General features: G+C 40.4%; 1 protein-coding gene across 5 annotated transcripts in view; it reads left to right on the forward strand.

Moving 5' to 3' along the window:
* Positions 1-15,155, forward strand: part of DIAPH2 (diaphanous related formin 2) — an 874,039-nt gene that overhangs the window by 328,225 nt on the left and 530,659 nt on the right. For all 5 annotated transcript variants that reach the window (XM_034781186.1, XM_034781187.1, XM_034781188.1 and 2 more), the window contains 2 exons: positions 1,834-1,935; positions 10,406-10,500. In XM_034781186.1, coding sequence (XP_034637077.1) covers positions 1,834-1,935; positions 10,406-10,500 — 197 coding nt within the window. The remainder of the gene's footprint in view (positions 1-1,833; positions 1,936-10,405; positions 10,501-15,155) is intronic.

The raw sequence follows: 15,155 nt of genomic DNA on the forward strand, positions 1-15,155 counted from the left end.
AACACACCCCACCAGATCTTCACCAGTTTGGCCCAACTGGAAAAAAAAATTCCTTCCTGATCCTGAAAACAGGTAATTATGACATTTTGGAAATTCAGGTCCATATAACTTTGCTACAGGAAGGGAAGCAGTGGGAAATGGGGCAGTTATTGAGACTAGATTGTCTCCCAGACACTGGGGAAGGCTTTCAATTAAATGGAGATGGCCAATAGAATGTGATAGCCAATAAAAGTCTATTGGTGACTGATACTTGTAAAATTTAATCCTGCTTTTGATACCATTATATACTAACTGAATTGATTATCCTGCAGATATGAACACTTGCGTAACTTTAAGCATGGAAGTAGGCCATTGCTATTGCGCTCAATGGACCTACTCTGTTGTGTAAAGTTACTTATGTGCAGAAGTGTTTGCAGGATCAGATCCTAGGTGACAGTTACTCATTCTTGATTTGTATCCTTCATTTATGTCTCCGAAGGCATCAAAGTTCTAATCTCAAATGGACAAATATTTGTATCATCATTTTTTAAAGATGACCTGCAAAAGGGTACAAGCTAGGTTAAATCATGTTTTGCAGTTGAGTCCTGGTTTTGCTGCTTTTTGTTTGTTTGTTTTGGGGGCTCTTGGAAGAAGTGTGATGTTCACTCCCATGTTACAGTTGAGGGAGGTGAAGTGTTGCATTTTTGACAGAAACCTGGTTTCTTCCAAACATTCATTGGTCACTGGAAATTCAAAAAGTGTAAACAAACGAAGAGTAAGTTTTCCACAAAACAACTAGATGTGCCTTCTCTTTTCTGTTGCTCAGCTGTCATCCTTGTGTGTTTTGTAATAAGATAATTTCATTAATTTGGCATTCATTATTGTCTTCCAGAATAATAAAAATATGAATTTCCTAAAGTTGAAAAACAAACTACTAACTTTTACAGACCACCTTTAAGAGTCTTAAAAAGCAAATCTACAAACCCTTTTTTCCCTTTCCGTTTTACCTCTGAGGATCTTCAGATATAAAGAAAGCCATGTGTGTGCATTTGCTTGATAGAATTTAAGATTAATTTAATAGGTACCTGTGACATTTGCATGAAACATATTTAATATGTCCAGTTATGTGAAAGTGTTCATATGTACAAATTTAAAATATGAAGTGTTAGTATATCTAATTTTATAAGTTCCAAATATAAAACTTTCAATTAGATAAGCACATTTATTTATCCAAAACCTAGAATATTTATAATAGTTCTGATTTGATTTCATGCATTATAGCAACGGTATTCATAATTTTCATTACAATATTAAAAATGAAAATGGATGCCTACAGTTATACCACTTGGAGAGTATTGTCATTAGATCTCATAAACAAAACTGGGCTTTGACTGATGAGTTCTTGGAAGGGAAACCTTCAGAATGGTACAGGAAATGGTGGTGCTTCAGCAGATGGCTCTCATCTTCTTTGAGCTGTATCAAATCACTGGAGAGTTTGTTGTTGAATGTGCTGGATTTTGAAATGAAGAAAAACTGAGAAAAGAAACAGTTTCTGTGATTTTTAGTATTTTTGCAAGAGCGGAAGTATACATCAGGGTGTCCTATCAAATTTCAATTTGTAAATTCTGTATGTCCCTTCTACTGCTTTATAATTTTGATTTACTTGCCATTGTGATTATGAGAAGATCTTATTGTGAGCTAACATGTTTCTTTTCCCTTGAACTGAAGAAAAAAATTAAGTTATTTTTTCCCCCTTTAAGATAGCATTAGTGTCTTAAACGAAGTTGTTTCTGTTAAAAATTTAAAATTATTATTGGTGAATTAGAAACTCGTATGTACACATTTATTTTACAGCTAAAAAGCCAGTAGATGATACAGAAGAAAAGAAAGTAGTTCTGCCAAAGAAACGAGTTAAAGAATTAAGAATCTTGGATGGAAAAACAGCACAGAATCTGTGTAAGTAGTATTAAATCATTTATCTGATAAGCAGAAAAATGAGCTTGCAAACCAGCTTTGACTGGTTGTTGTGTTAATTTCCCTTCCCCCTCTTATCTTGTCATTTTCAGTCTACAAGGAACATAATAAAATGAAATAAACATTTATTTTCCTCAAGCTGTTGCAGCTGTTCTGCAGAACCCAGTTCCTTATTCATCTGCTTGTTGCTGAGCTCTGGACAAATAATGCATGCTACTGCATGAAACACGTGTAGCAAAATGGTTTTGAAGATTCCCCAAACTCATGCAGTGGGGAAGTGGCAGCACGACTGCATTCTTTCAAAAGCCTCCAGTCATTTCTGAGGCCCTTCTGTGGGGTCTGGGCATAGGTTCTTAGGAGGAAAAAGAGAGTAAAAGAAGTTAACTACTTCAGATGCCTTTCTCTTCAGGTCTAGGCATATTTACAGTCAAAACTCACTCAAGATTTACTGCTCTTTACTGTCAGTAGACCATGTTCTTCTTTGACTGATTGTATTCCACTGAGGGTTATGCGCACACACAATGCACCCTCACAGTCTGCATATGCACCCTGTGCCACCTCATGGATTCACCCAAGGCGATAAAGGGCGCGGCAGGTCGCCGGCAACTCCAGTTCCTTCTCACCGCCACTTAGTCTGAGTCAGAGTTTCTACTCTGAAAGTTTACAAAAATATCCTTAGTACTGTTTATCTAGTACTTAGTTTAGATTTATTGTTTGTTCTGTATTTTTTGTTTGATTTCCTCCCCTTTTTCGTAACAGATTTAGAAATTGGGATGCCACTTATATGGTGTTTTCCGCCAAACTACTCCCTTGCTTCCCTCCCCCCAGAACGCAGGACTGGGTACTGAATTATGCCAAAGACGCTGGGGTTCAAAACCTGTACTTCCTGTTCTCACTCGTTTTCCATCAGTGATGAGCACCAGCACTTTTTGTACTGCTTGGGGGAAGCCCATATTGTAGCCACGTGCAATATCTGCCTCTCCTTTCCTGCCGGTACTCAAGAGAACCAGACTCTCTATCTCAGGAAAGACTTTATGGAGGATGCCATGGGACCAGCATCGGATCATGGCTGGGGAACTCCCCTGTATATCAGCCTGAACAGGCGAACAATGTTCCCCCTACCGCAGAACCACCATCGTGTTCTGCCAGTACCAGTGCTAAGGACTTCATGCTGGAGCATAGCCGTGAACCAAGGAAGCATGCGCATATTAAGCATAGCAGTAAGTTTTCCTCCAAGTCTATGAAGGATTCAGCACTGACCATGAGTTCCAGTCACGTTCCTTGTCTCACGAGACCGAGAAATGGGCGCACTGATAGCTGGATCTGCCCAGGTCAATCACAGATTCTGCCACTCCCATCTGCTCCAGTTCTGCTGGTGTCCCGGGCACTGTCGGTCTCCAGATAGATGCAGTTCCCTGTACTGGCTACTCCAGTGGAACGGATACCATTGACCCCTGGGAGATGGGAAGAGCCCTGGGTGCCCATGAGTTATTTGCACTGGAGGAACTACCGTCTCCATGAGCCCCGATCTTATCACCAGATTGAAGGGACCCTTTGACCGCTATGTTCCTGCTGCTTTCTATTTCAGTAGTTCTGACAGTACCACCATTTGGCGAGAATTCTGACTTCTCTGATTCAGATGATATGGATGTCTGACATTGTCCATATCTCTCGTTTTGGAAGCATGACTACTGGAATGTTCCAGTGGCACCATGGTAGTTTCCCACCTTTCCTTATCCACATAATTGGTATCCGGCACCGTGGTCCCAGGCTATGCAACAGCAGGTCAACTGGGTCATGGCCCCAATATTCATGCTCTGAAAGATCCCGCTAGGTTCAAGAGAATTTCTCCACATTGCCACTACCAGTCCTCGTCTAGTAGACGTTCCCACATAGTGTTGGTTGACGCACTGGTTAGCCCGACTTCACCGGTATCCCTCATCTTCTCCAGATGCAGCCACTTCTTCAATCCCCTCCTCTCCACTGGAGAACTATCACCAGTTCCAAGAATTGCTGTGTGAATAGCCAATGTCCTAGAGATCCCCTTAGAGGATGTACAAGCCAGTCAGCACTGTCTGCTTGACATCTTGCACAGTTCGGTACCAGTGAGGTTGGTCCTACCAATAAATGATGCCATCCTCCAACCGGCACACACTGGTGTACCCCAGCCACACATGCACCCACCCCGAAAGGGGCTGAGAAGTAATAGTATGTCCTTACCAAAGGGTCAGTGTTCCTGTTCTCTCATTCTTTACCAAACTCATTGGTCATCCAGGTGACTTCAGAGCGTTCCAAACTACTACACCTCTGCTCCACCCTCACGACTCTGCAATCGTGGACATTTTTGACTGATTAGGAACTCCAGTTAGGGATCTTTTCGCATCCCACACCACTACCAGATGCACCCAATATTGTTCAAGGGGAGATATCGGAGCTTCATAATTTAAGAAATCGGAGCTCAGTCTTAGGGGGAAGCCCTTATCATCAATTGGTTGGACTGCACAAACTATGCCCACCCCCCAGCTACTCCTACCACGAGTAGTCCACAAGATCAGATGAGAGAAAGCAGCAACCATCCTGATCACCCCCTGCTGGCCTCACCAATTCTGGCTCCCATTTCTTCTCTGAATGTTGAAGCACCCTCCACTCATGCTTTGGATGTTCCCAGAGCTACTTAACACAACGTTAGATTCAGACACCCCAACCTGCACACCCTTCGACTGATGGCTGGGTTTTTGGATGGCTCCCTCCACTAGCTGAGGAGTACTCTCTGGCAATGCAAGATGTCCTTTCAAGAAGCAGGAAAGATTCCACAAGATGGATGCCAAATGGATGCATTTCACTTCCTGGGCTACACGACAGGGCCTTGTCCCCAAAGCGATGGGCATCCCTTTCCTCTTTCTGAAGGACTCAGGACTGGTCCTCAGTTCCATAAAGCTGCCATTAGTGCTTTTCATCTGCTGGTGGACAGCCATTCAATTTTTACCCAGCCCCTACCTATATGGTTCTGGAAGGGCCTTCTGCGAAAACCATCAGATCATACGTAATGATTGCTTATCTGAAACCCCATATATGTAAGTAAGTCAAGAAACGTCTAGGTAGATGCGATTAGGGTTATTTTTTATTGGCTTGTGGACTCCTCTGTGTTAACCCCAGGTGCTTTTGTTTTGCTTGTAACCTTTAAGTTGAACCTCAAGAGAGCTATCTTGATGCTTAATTTTTGTATTTTTTTTTGATCTAGCAAAACTACAACTACAGCCACACTCCACAGTGTGCCCCTTGCAGACATATGCAAGGTAGCCATGTGGAGTTTGATACACACCTTTTTCCACTCACTATGCTCTAGTGCATGATTCCGCCATGGGTGCTTCATTTGGAGCAGCAGTTCTCCATTCCACAGTCTCCTTACACCATTCTTCCGCATAAGTAGTTCTGGTTATTCACCATCGTTGGAATACAATAAGGACTATCACTCAAAGAAGAAAACAAAGTTACTAACCTGTAACTGGAGGTTCTTTGAGATGTATGGTCCCTATTAGAATTCCAAACCCACCGTACTTTCCCTCTGCTGCGGATCCAACAGATCTGTGGTAGAGGAGGAACTGGAGATGCCAGTGGCCAGCTGCGTCCTTTATCACCTCAGGCTTAACCATGAGGTGGCACAGGATGCATGTGCGGACTGTTGAATACTAAAAGCTCCAGCTCCAGGCACATGTGCATAACCCTCAGTGGAATACAGGTAAGGGCCACACATCTCAAAGAACCTCCAGTTACAGGTAACTTCATTTTCTGTTGCAGCCCATTTCCCTCCAGGGAAATTTCTTTGGAGCTGCTGGTTGGGACTCTGTGATAGCATGACTCATGAAAGAGCTTGGACTTGTCTCTCAATAGCCGTGCCGCTCTAGCCATATCATTTAGATAAGTTAATTTGTTCTAATTGTTTAGGTAACACTTCATAGTATATATGTATTTCTAAATGTAATGTTACATGTCTTGGAAATATAATGAAACCTTAGTAATGAAAGGTCTCACTGCCATTAAACCTTTCTGTCGACAATTACTTGGATTGTGAATTTGCAAAAGATATGTACATTGTTGCAGTGATACATTTAATGTGTGGAATAGGAAATGTTAAAACAAATAAACATTTTAAAATGAAAAGCTTTACCCATCAAATCTAACACATGGAGAAGCTTTGAAGTATTTCACACATTTGTGTTTGGAAGTCACCAGTTAATATCGATGCAGGCTGCAAGTCCTATCCTAAACTGGGAAATCTTTAATATTTAAATAGATTAACAAAAACATTTAGTAATTATCATTGTGTCTTTTCTGTACCGTTATTTTCACTACACTAGCATAATTTACCCTGAAAGCAAGGCCAGATACTTTTGCCCAATACAATTCTGTTAATTTTTCGAATAAAAAAATCTATTACTGCCATGTATGATAAGGCTAGTATATGCCTGCCTTGTTGCCCACATGCTTTCAAGAATAGTCTTGCAATCTGACCCTATATAATTCATTCTACTTAGTGAGGATTTTTGGAAAGTATTTTAAAAATGTCGCAACAAAATATGTGCAGGCTTACAGAAAAAAATACGTTATTATTTAGTACTGCTGAGAAACACGTAGGTTCTCGTTTTCCAAAACTTTGACTTGGTCCCCTAAAGTTAGCCATATAGCACAGAACCAATTGACCTAAACAGTTGGTCTGATCTTTCTCCCCCTCCCCCGGCCCCCAATCCCATTGATTTTAGTGGTAGCTAGAGGTGGTCACTACCTGTGAAAACCAAGCTACTTTTATTTTGGTTTTGAGCTTTAAGGTAGAGCTGTGGCCTCAGTACTTAGTGGCAGGATGACATTGTGTTGCTCTGCATTGATTCTTATGGGCAGCTTAAATTCCTTAAGGAGCAAGTCCCCTTCATATTCCCTGGCCAAGTGGTTGTGGTGGTGGTGGGGAATTGCAGAACCAATCATCTGCCTGGCCCATCCACCTACATATGGAATGAAAACACAATGGAAAAGTAACAATGCTTCCCCACCTGGGGTCTCGCGTACATTCTGTATGCTTGAGAATGCCGATGCCAAATTGCCTGAATTGCTCTAGCTCCCATACTCAGCTGGGCTACTGCTGTTGCTGCCCCAATCCTGAATGAGAGGGAACCATATTCATGTGTAGGAGCCCCAATCTCATCAGTCCCTGTCTTAAAACTGTAACAAACTAATACACCTCTACCCTGATATAACGCAGTCCTTGGAAGCCAAAAAATCTTACCGTGTTATAGGTGAAACTGCGTTATGTCGAACTTGCTTTGATCTGCTGGAGCATGCAGCCCTGCCCCCCCGAAGTGCTGCTTTACCGCGTTATATCCGAATTCGTGTTATATCGGGTCACGTTATATCGGGGTAGAGGTGTATGTTGTGAGGGGACGCCCATCACCGTGAATGAAGAGGGGGGGCCATCCTCCCTGGTCTTATTGTCACGTATGCCTTCACAGCCTTCACTGGGCAGATCTCAGGCTTGCCACTATCCTGTAGAATAATGGATTCACTCTGGCCCCCTTGATCCATTTTGACTTATTCCAGGTGAATATAACCAATCACCCCTTCCAGTGTATATTCCTCCGTTCCAAAGGTCTGCCAGAAGAAACCTTACAGGATCCAGCTACTAACTCACTGATACTAAAAGCTCCAAAAAATACTGCCACAAATGCTAGCCTGAGTAAGGCCATCTCCTGTCCACAGCCACTTATGGGTTCCAGAATCTGCACCAGATCCCTAAGTGTGTTAACAGTGATGGAATGATGTGTATCCTCACTCAGGCTGGTGCTTCCAGACCACCCTGCTTTATACTTTCGAACTAAATCACTGGGTAACAGCTTAGCCTATTGACAGATGTGAGGGCCAATAGGCGAGTAGAGATGGTTGAAGATGCCAGTCGTCGGATTGCTAACAACACCATGTACTGCAGCACACATTCCTCTGCAATTGACCATATTGGTGACAGGCCTTCCAGATCCTGGAATTACACAAAATTTAACTCTGCAATGTTTGCGGAGATACAGACATCTGCGTTACACTGACAACCATCATATGCTAAGATTCTATAGCTAGTAGTATCTGTTCAGGTTCCTTGCTGGCTCCTGGTGCCAGATCCCGAAATCTATACATCTGAAAATGAGACAGTGAATGTGTTATGCTATTATCAACCCTGGTCACATGCTTGGAAGAGAAATAGATGCTAAAGCTTAAACATGGTAGTACAAATGCCCTTACCAGTCACATAACCCTGTGTGATCTGGAGGACTGGTGATGGATAACATGTATAACGGCAATGTTGTCACACCAGAAACACACCCTTTTATTTGCAAACTCCATTCCCCAAATGACCACTGGAACCAAAATAGGAAAAAATCCAGAAATGTTATATCTTGCACTATCCCTGTTATCATTCAGGTGGAGGAACCAGGTGGGTGCACTATTTGCTTTGGTAAAATACCCCAAAACCCATGCCTTCCAAAGCAACTGAGTATGTCTTAAAATCAACCTCCATTATTCATTCCTCCCTCCAGAATGACACTCCATTAAAATCACTCAAAAATTGTCCCCACACCCTGAAATCCTCCTTCATCTTTCTAGTAACTCTCTTTTAAAATGGTGAGGTCTTTCTATGCTTGCAGTGGTCACCAGCAGCTGGCACAGAATGCCAACCCCCGGGCTACCACCCAGCAGGGAAAGTTGTGAATAGACTGCAGGTCACAGAGTGTAACTTTATTTGCAACTCTACCTCTTCGAATTAAGCCCAGTATTTCCCAAAGCTTATCCTGAGGGAGTTGCAGTATACTAGCCTATGTATCTAGCTTGATCCCCAGCTAGGTCAGTGTAGTGGAAGGTCCCTCTGTGTTGGTCACATGTGCTGTCTCTATTCTATTCTGAAGGTCCATTGTTGAGAAACAGTCTCAACAATTAATATAGTAGAAAGAGTATTAAGGCATATCAAAGCTCACCTTAGATGGCCTGGTCATGTTATTAGAATGAGTGATGAAAACTCCTGAAATAAGATTGCTCATAAAGCGCAGGAGGGGTGGTCAATGAAAATATTTAGGACACGTTTAAATAGAATCTTAGCTCATCCAACATAAGTTTTGATATCAAAGACACAATGGAGAGCAACTATCAATAAAGGTTGTAAACACTTTGAAGAAGATAGATGTGAAAAACTGATTTTAAAAAAAGGGCCAAGCATCCTGTCAAGTATTCAGTGGGACACTGCATGTTCCCGTGTGACATCTGTTCATAATCTTGCTTCTCACAGTTTGGACTATATAGCCACATGAGAACACTACATGATGCTGTGACATCATTGTCAGATGCGATAGAGAGCCATATCATGGCCAGGGTGTTTGTGTTAACACAGACATGACTCACCTTGATACAACTGTGCTAAGGCATGGTTAATGTTGAAGTGTATATGGAGCCAGTATCGAAAATGATTGCACGGAAACCAACCTCAGATAGAAACTTCGGCCACATTAGATCTCTTGTAGAAACTGCTCTGAGACACTCTTCTCTGATAAGCTGATTTGACACCCCTTCAAGTTATTGCAGCTCAGATGGTTGAAACTGTGGTAGCCTATCTATGTCAGGACTACTTGGTGACTTTTAAGTCCAAAATCCATTTGGATGTGTATAGATTAGCCCAGGGGCCACACAGCAGTGTGACTTCCCTGAGATATTTCAGCTAACTCATCTTAAATTCCTTTGAGAGCCTCAGAGCTGTGTTAGCCTTTAAAAGCATACAGCACGTGCTCCCCTCAGTACTGGCCCTGCTTCTAGCCCCGTAGAGGTGGGGAGGAGGGCCATGAGAGGAAGGGTTGGATGGGGCGGTGAGGTCCGGGGGCGGTCAGGGGACGGAGCAGGGGTGTGTGGATGGGGCAGAGGTCCCAGGGAGGCCATCAGGGAACAGGGTGCGTTGGATGGGGCAGGAGTCCCTGGGGGAGGGGCGGGGGGCAGATAGGAGGTGGGGGCTGGGCCACGACCCCCTCCCCTAACCAGCCCTCCATACAATTTACAAAACCCGATGCGGTCCTCAGGCCAAAAAGTTTGCCCACTCCTGCTATAACATCTGGTCACTCTAGGTCATCTAGTTCAGTCCCCTGCACTCAGTTCAGTCTTTGGCCTATCAGTTCAAATTATCAAGGAGGGAAAATATAATTGCCTTTTTCTTTTTTAAGAATGTGGACATTTGTCATTAGAAATTGCCATGAGACAACTTATTTTGCTAAAACATTATGTAGCCCTCTGTATAAATCCATTTTTTCCTGTTGATAATCTAACCTATAGTTAACCTATTTCTGAATTTTTTTGCAGTAAAAAAAAGTACTTAAATTATGATGTTGCTTCATACTTTTGACTTATTTGGTTTTAATAACTTCCTATTTAATTTCAGCAATCTTTCTGGGATCTTTCCGAATGCCTTATGAAGAAATAAAAAATATTATTTTAGAGGTGGATGAAAAGAAGCTGAGTGAATCCTTGATTCAGGTAAGTCATAATGTCATCTGTTTGATTCAGCAAATCAGCTTTCCTCATAACAATCCCTTCAAAGAAATGAGCTTTAACTCAAGAAGAAGAATAAGGAACTATTCAAAGTTGTGTGCTAAACACAAGCTACAAACTCCTCAGTTTATCTTCTTTAATACATATGCATTGTGTCTGCTCTTTCATCTTTATTTTTGGGTATGAAGAATACAGACAAAGTAATTTTTATATAAAGGACCTGTTGACAAGAGTACATTCATTAGCCATAGTCCGGCTCCTTTTTGTCTTCACGTTAATTTTCTCGTGCATACGGAAAATACTAAGATAATAGTGAGTAAATACTCAAACTGATCATTAAGCTATCTTCTACTGATGACGTGTGGGGATGACTCCCACCTCTCCTCCCCCATTACATGTTTGAGAATACAAGAACCATGTTGGACATCAGATCCATTAATTTAATATGGGGTAATATTTACTGCTTGTTAATTACAATGTTTTGCAAGTTCCTGCTTCATCATGATGACTTCTATATTATTTTCTTTGCAGAAGACATAGTACTATTTTATTATTGACACCTTTTATTTAATATATCCCAGGGTGTTGTGCTGATTCATGCAATGTCCCCTTAAAGTCAATGAGTTTTGCCTGTGTGGGGACTGTAATGTCAGGCACTGTGTACTTAACGATCAGTCATGTTTCCTTTTATCACTGTGAACATAAATATTGCCTACAGTCATGAAGTATGGAATTTATTCTCTTCTCTATGCAACTCCATATACTTTCCTCTTGATAGGTGGAAAGTAAATACAATGTCTGATTCTGCAGTCCTCATGGTGACAAAACTACCCCTAACTTGAACTGGTTTGTTTAGGAGTGAGGCCTCAGTAAATTTTCACTGACCAAATAACATTTATGCAGAATCCTTCACAAAAGTCCTGGACAGTATTATTAGTGGGTTTATGGGATGTACAGCAGTAAAAATGATACTAATGTATTGCGCAAGATCAGTTACACCATCTGAAATACATATTGGGAAAACAAGCTATATAATATCAGTATGACCTTATTCAAACTCTTCTCAAAAATTTTCCTATTGGAATCTAATCCTCCAGATATGTGAGATTGTCATTTATTTACTAATATACATTTTCAGTAATACCAATTGCAAAGTATTTACTGGTGGAAGTTTTGTTTAATCATTTAATACATTTTAGATCTTCTAAAAATGTGTATACAAAAACTTAGTTATGCATCTTACATATCACAGCAGTTATAGCTAAATTGGTACTACATAGTTGTACATATTGAAAATGCTACCCTTCTAATTTATGGTGTTTTAGAAGATGTTACTTCCTTCTTGAAATTCAAATTTATCTTGTAATTACTGAAAATAATTGCATTATTACTTTTATTGAGTACAGAGGAAAATTAATACCATGGTGCTAGTTGCTAAAGAAAAAAACTTGCTGGGAAAGAGCAGCTGCTTGTCATCAGAGTCCTTTTTTGTGTAACTTGTTCCCCCAGACACTGTCACAGTTCAAGTTTGGGAAACTTCAGGGCATGGTGAAAGTCAGGTGTTTGGTTGTAATGTCCAAGATTAAAAATAAATAAATAAAAAGAAAGAAAAAGTTTACCTTTGCTTCTCCTGCTTGGAGAAATGAATTCTTGCCTTTTCTGTGACCTAAGCGCAGCCAACTTGATTACGCTCTTCACTTAGAATATAGGCATTGTCCATGAAACAGATGAGAGAGAAATTGTGATTTACCCCTTAAAACAGCTGTGAGCTGCAAAAGAATGGGGAGGTAGGCATGGTGGGAATCCTGAGCCCATATTCAAGAAGGGAGGTGATAGGAAAGTCAAATCAGGGCAGAGACCTCTTTTCTTAGAAGTTGGTTAGATTCTCAGGGAAAACTCTTTTGCAGAATTTCCCAGCCTGGGTTTTAGAGGTGGATCACAAAACTAGTTCAGAAGGTAGTGGGGCAGAGGAGTAACTTGGACGTTGAATTGAATTAGTCATGGAAAGCCATATGACTCTGAATCTTGATTTCACATTATATTTGAGCTGCTGTGATGAAACTGTACGGCATTTTTGAAATCCAGGAGGAGTCCCTAATACAGTGGTCAAAAGAGCCAATATACAGTTTGCAAAGATTACCTCTCCTTGGGTATAAGATATATCAATAAATGTATGGCTGATCCTAGCCACCTTTTGAATTCCTTTGAATTCCAGTGATTGCAATTTGTAATTAATCTTAAACTTTACCTCAGAGACTGTTTTTAGGAATTGCTGAGAAGTGGAGTAAGATAAAAAAGACTATTGTGTGGGGTGCAGAGGGTATGATGAATTGTGAGAATTATTGGATCTGAAGATTCATAAATTATGAAGTTGTAATTTATTGTGTTTTAGAAGAGTTTAGAAGGGGAGGATGGCACAGTGGTTTGAGCATTGGCCTGCTAAACCCAGTGTTGTGTGTTCTAATCCTTGAAGGGGCCATTTAGGGATCTGGGGCAAAAATTGGGGATTGGTCCTGCTTTGAGCAGGGGGTTGGACTAGATGACCTCTTGAAGTCCCTTCCAACCCTATGATTCTTAAAACTTTTTTTTTTTATGACAAAACAAGAACAATATACTGCATTACACCACTTGTCTGTTGAAAAAAGAAATATATATATACCCACCATACCCTCTGCACCCCACACAATAGTCTTTTTTTATTTTACTCCACTTCTCAGCAATTCCTAAAAACAGTCTCTGAGGTGAAGTTTAAGATTATATATTTTTTTCAATTGGCTGCAGATTTCTTAAAATAATTTTGATATTTCAGAAATGCTGGCATGTATGTGGTGGTCATGCAACAAAATAATTGTATGCAACTAGCAGTATCCATGAAAATCATGGTGAAGTGTTACAAAAATGGATTTTTGTCAGGTTGTGACTCTCAGCTGTGTACTGAAATTAGAGGTCTTTCATTTACTTGTTCATATGACCTCCTTTGCATGTCTAACACTTTCAAGAATACTGTACCAAAAATGAATTAATATACCCTTAGGCCTGTTCTTTTCATCAAGAGCTATAATATTTACCTCAGGCATTGATGAATGCTAAATTATGTTAGCTTCTGAGACTAGTGGGAAAAAAAACTAAATGAACATTTAGTCATGAAACAAAAGAGTGAAAATTTTTGCCAATTCTGTTTCTCCTCTGGTAAATATAGTACATTATTGCTTACATCTCAGCATAATCCTTCACTGCTTATTCTTGTCTAGTAGAGGGAAAATCAGGTGTGTGAGTGAAGGTGCAAATTTAATATTGTTTAATTATCAGAGCTGCAGTCAACAGATTGTGTGTTATAACAATTCCTGAGCTACCCATCAATGCCGGGTTTCCCAAGTTAAAACAGTGTATAAATGACGGTGGTCTTAAGAGAGTTTGCCATTTCAGTGCTAAAAACGGTCAAATTGTTAAGCTACAAGTAGTGATCATGTTAAAACAAAATATGTGCTGAAGTGTGAGAGCCAGCTCATCCAGATGTAACACACACAAAAAAAAAAAAACCACAGCACTTTGAGAACTATTAAATATAAATGATTCTCTTGATTCTGCCTCTGTTAAACTTGATGACAAAACTCTGTTTGATGTTGAAGATTGGGCTCAGTGTTCAGAATGTTTAACATGAGAATAGCAGCTAACAAGGGAGAGGGGTCCTACAGACAAGAGTCTCTTTTACTGTACAACCCTGATTGATCCCTGGAACAGGTCCATCCTGACACTGAATAAGAGTCCAATAGCAAAAAATATGTGATCATGTAAGTAGATTGTATCATAATGCATTCATACAAGGGGGCTGAATTAAGATGCATAGGCTAACTTACTTCTGGCATTGTCTTACTTTTGAGTGCTTGATTTGATATAGTAACCTTAATAATGTCTTTTTAACATATTTTTGTATGTAACTTCCTAGGCTTTAAAAAAAGAAGAAGAAAAAAAAGAAAAAAAAATCCATCATGTGGTATCATATTGATGCCCTCAGTAGGGTTGGAAGCTTTAGAGCTATCCCATAGATCTCTTTCATTGAGCTAAAGAAGTTACTGATAGTATTCTTTATGTGCCAGCACTAGAGGGGGATGGGACATGTAGCCAGTATGTTTCACAGATAGTTGCTGAGCGGAGGAATGACGAGAGCAAGAAATCCTGGTTTCTATTTTCTTTACAAAGAAATAGCAAATGACTTATTTTGGATGGATGGAGGGAAGGTTTGGATTTATACCCATCCTTTTAAATCAAAGTCTAAATACTTAGTGCAAAAAAACCAAACCAAAATAAAACAAAACCACCACCAGAAAGCAAAACAACCACATATTGGAATAAATCCTTCATGGTAAAGTCCTCTTATTGAGGAGAAAAATAAATTTCCCTTTTTTTATATTAGTGCTTAGCTTAATTTCATGTTTTACTCTTCAGTCAGGGTCTGTACTGGAATTCTAGTGAGCTTAATTTTAGCAGAACCATGCTGTCGTGTCCTTCAACTATGAGCCCAACAAGCAGCCTAGTAGTATGTTTCTAATAGGGTATTAAGCTTAATTGTTTGGAAGCTGATAATATTAATGTAGAGAGTTAATTTCTTGCATATTGTAGAAACGTATAGATAAAAAATA

Source organism: Trachemys scripta, chromosome 9 (genome assembly GCF_013100865.1).
Source record: "Trachemys scripta elegans isolate TJP31775 chromosome 9, CAS_Tse_1.0, whole genome shotgun sequence".
Classification (NCBI taxonomy): domain Eukaryota; kingdom Metazoa; phylum Chordata; order Testudines; family Emydidae; genus Trachemys; species Trachemys scripta.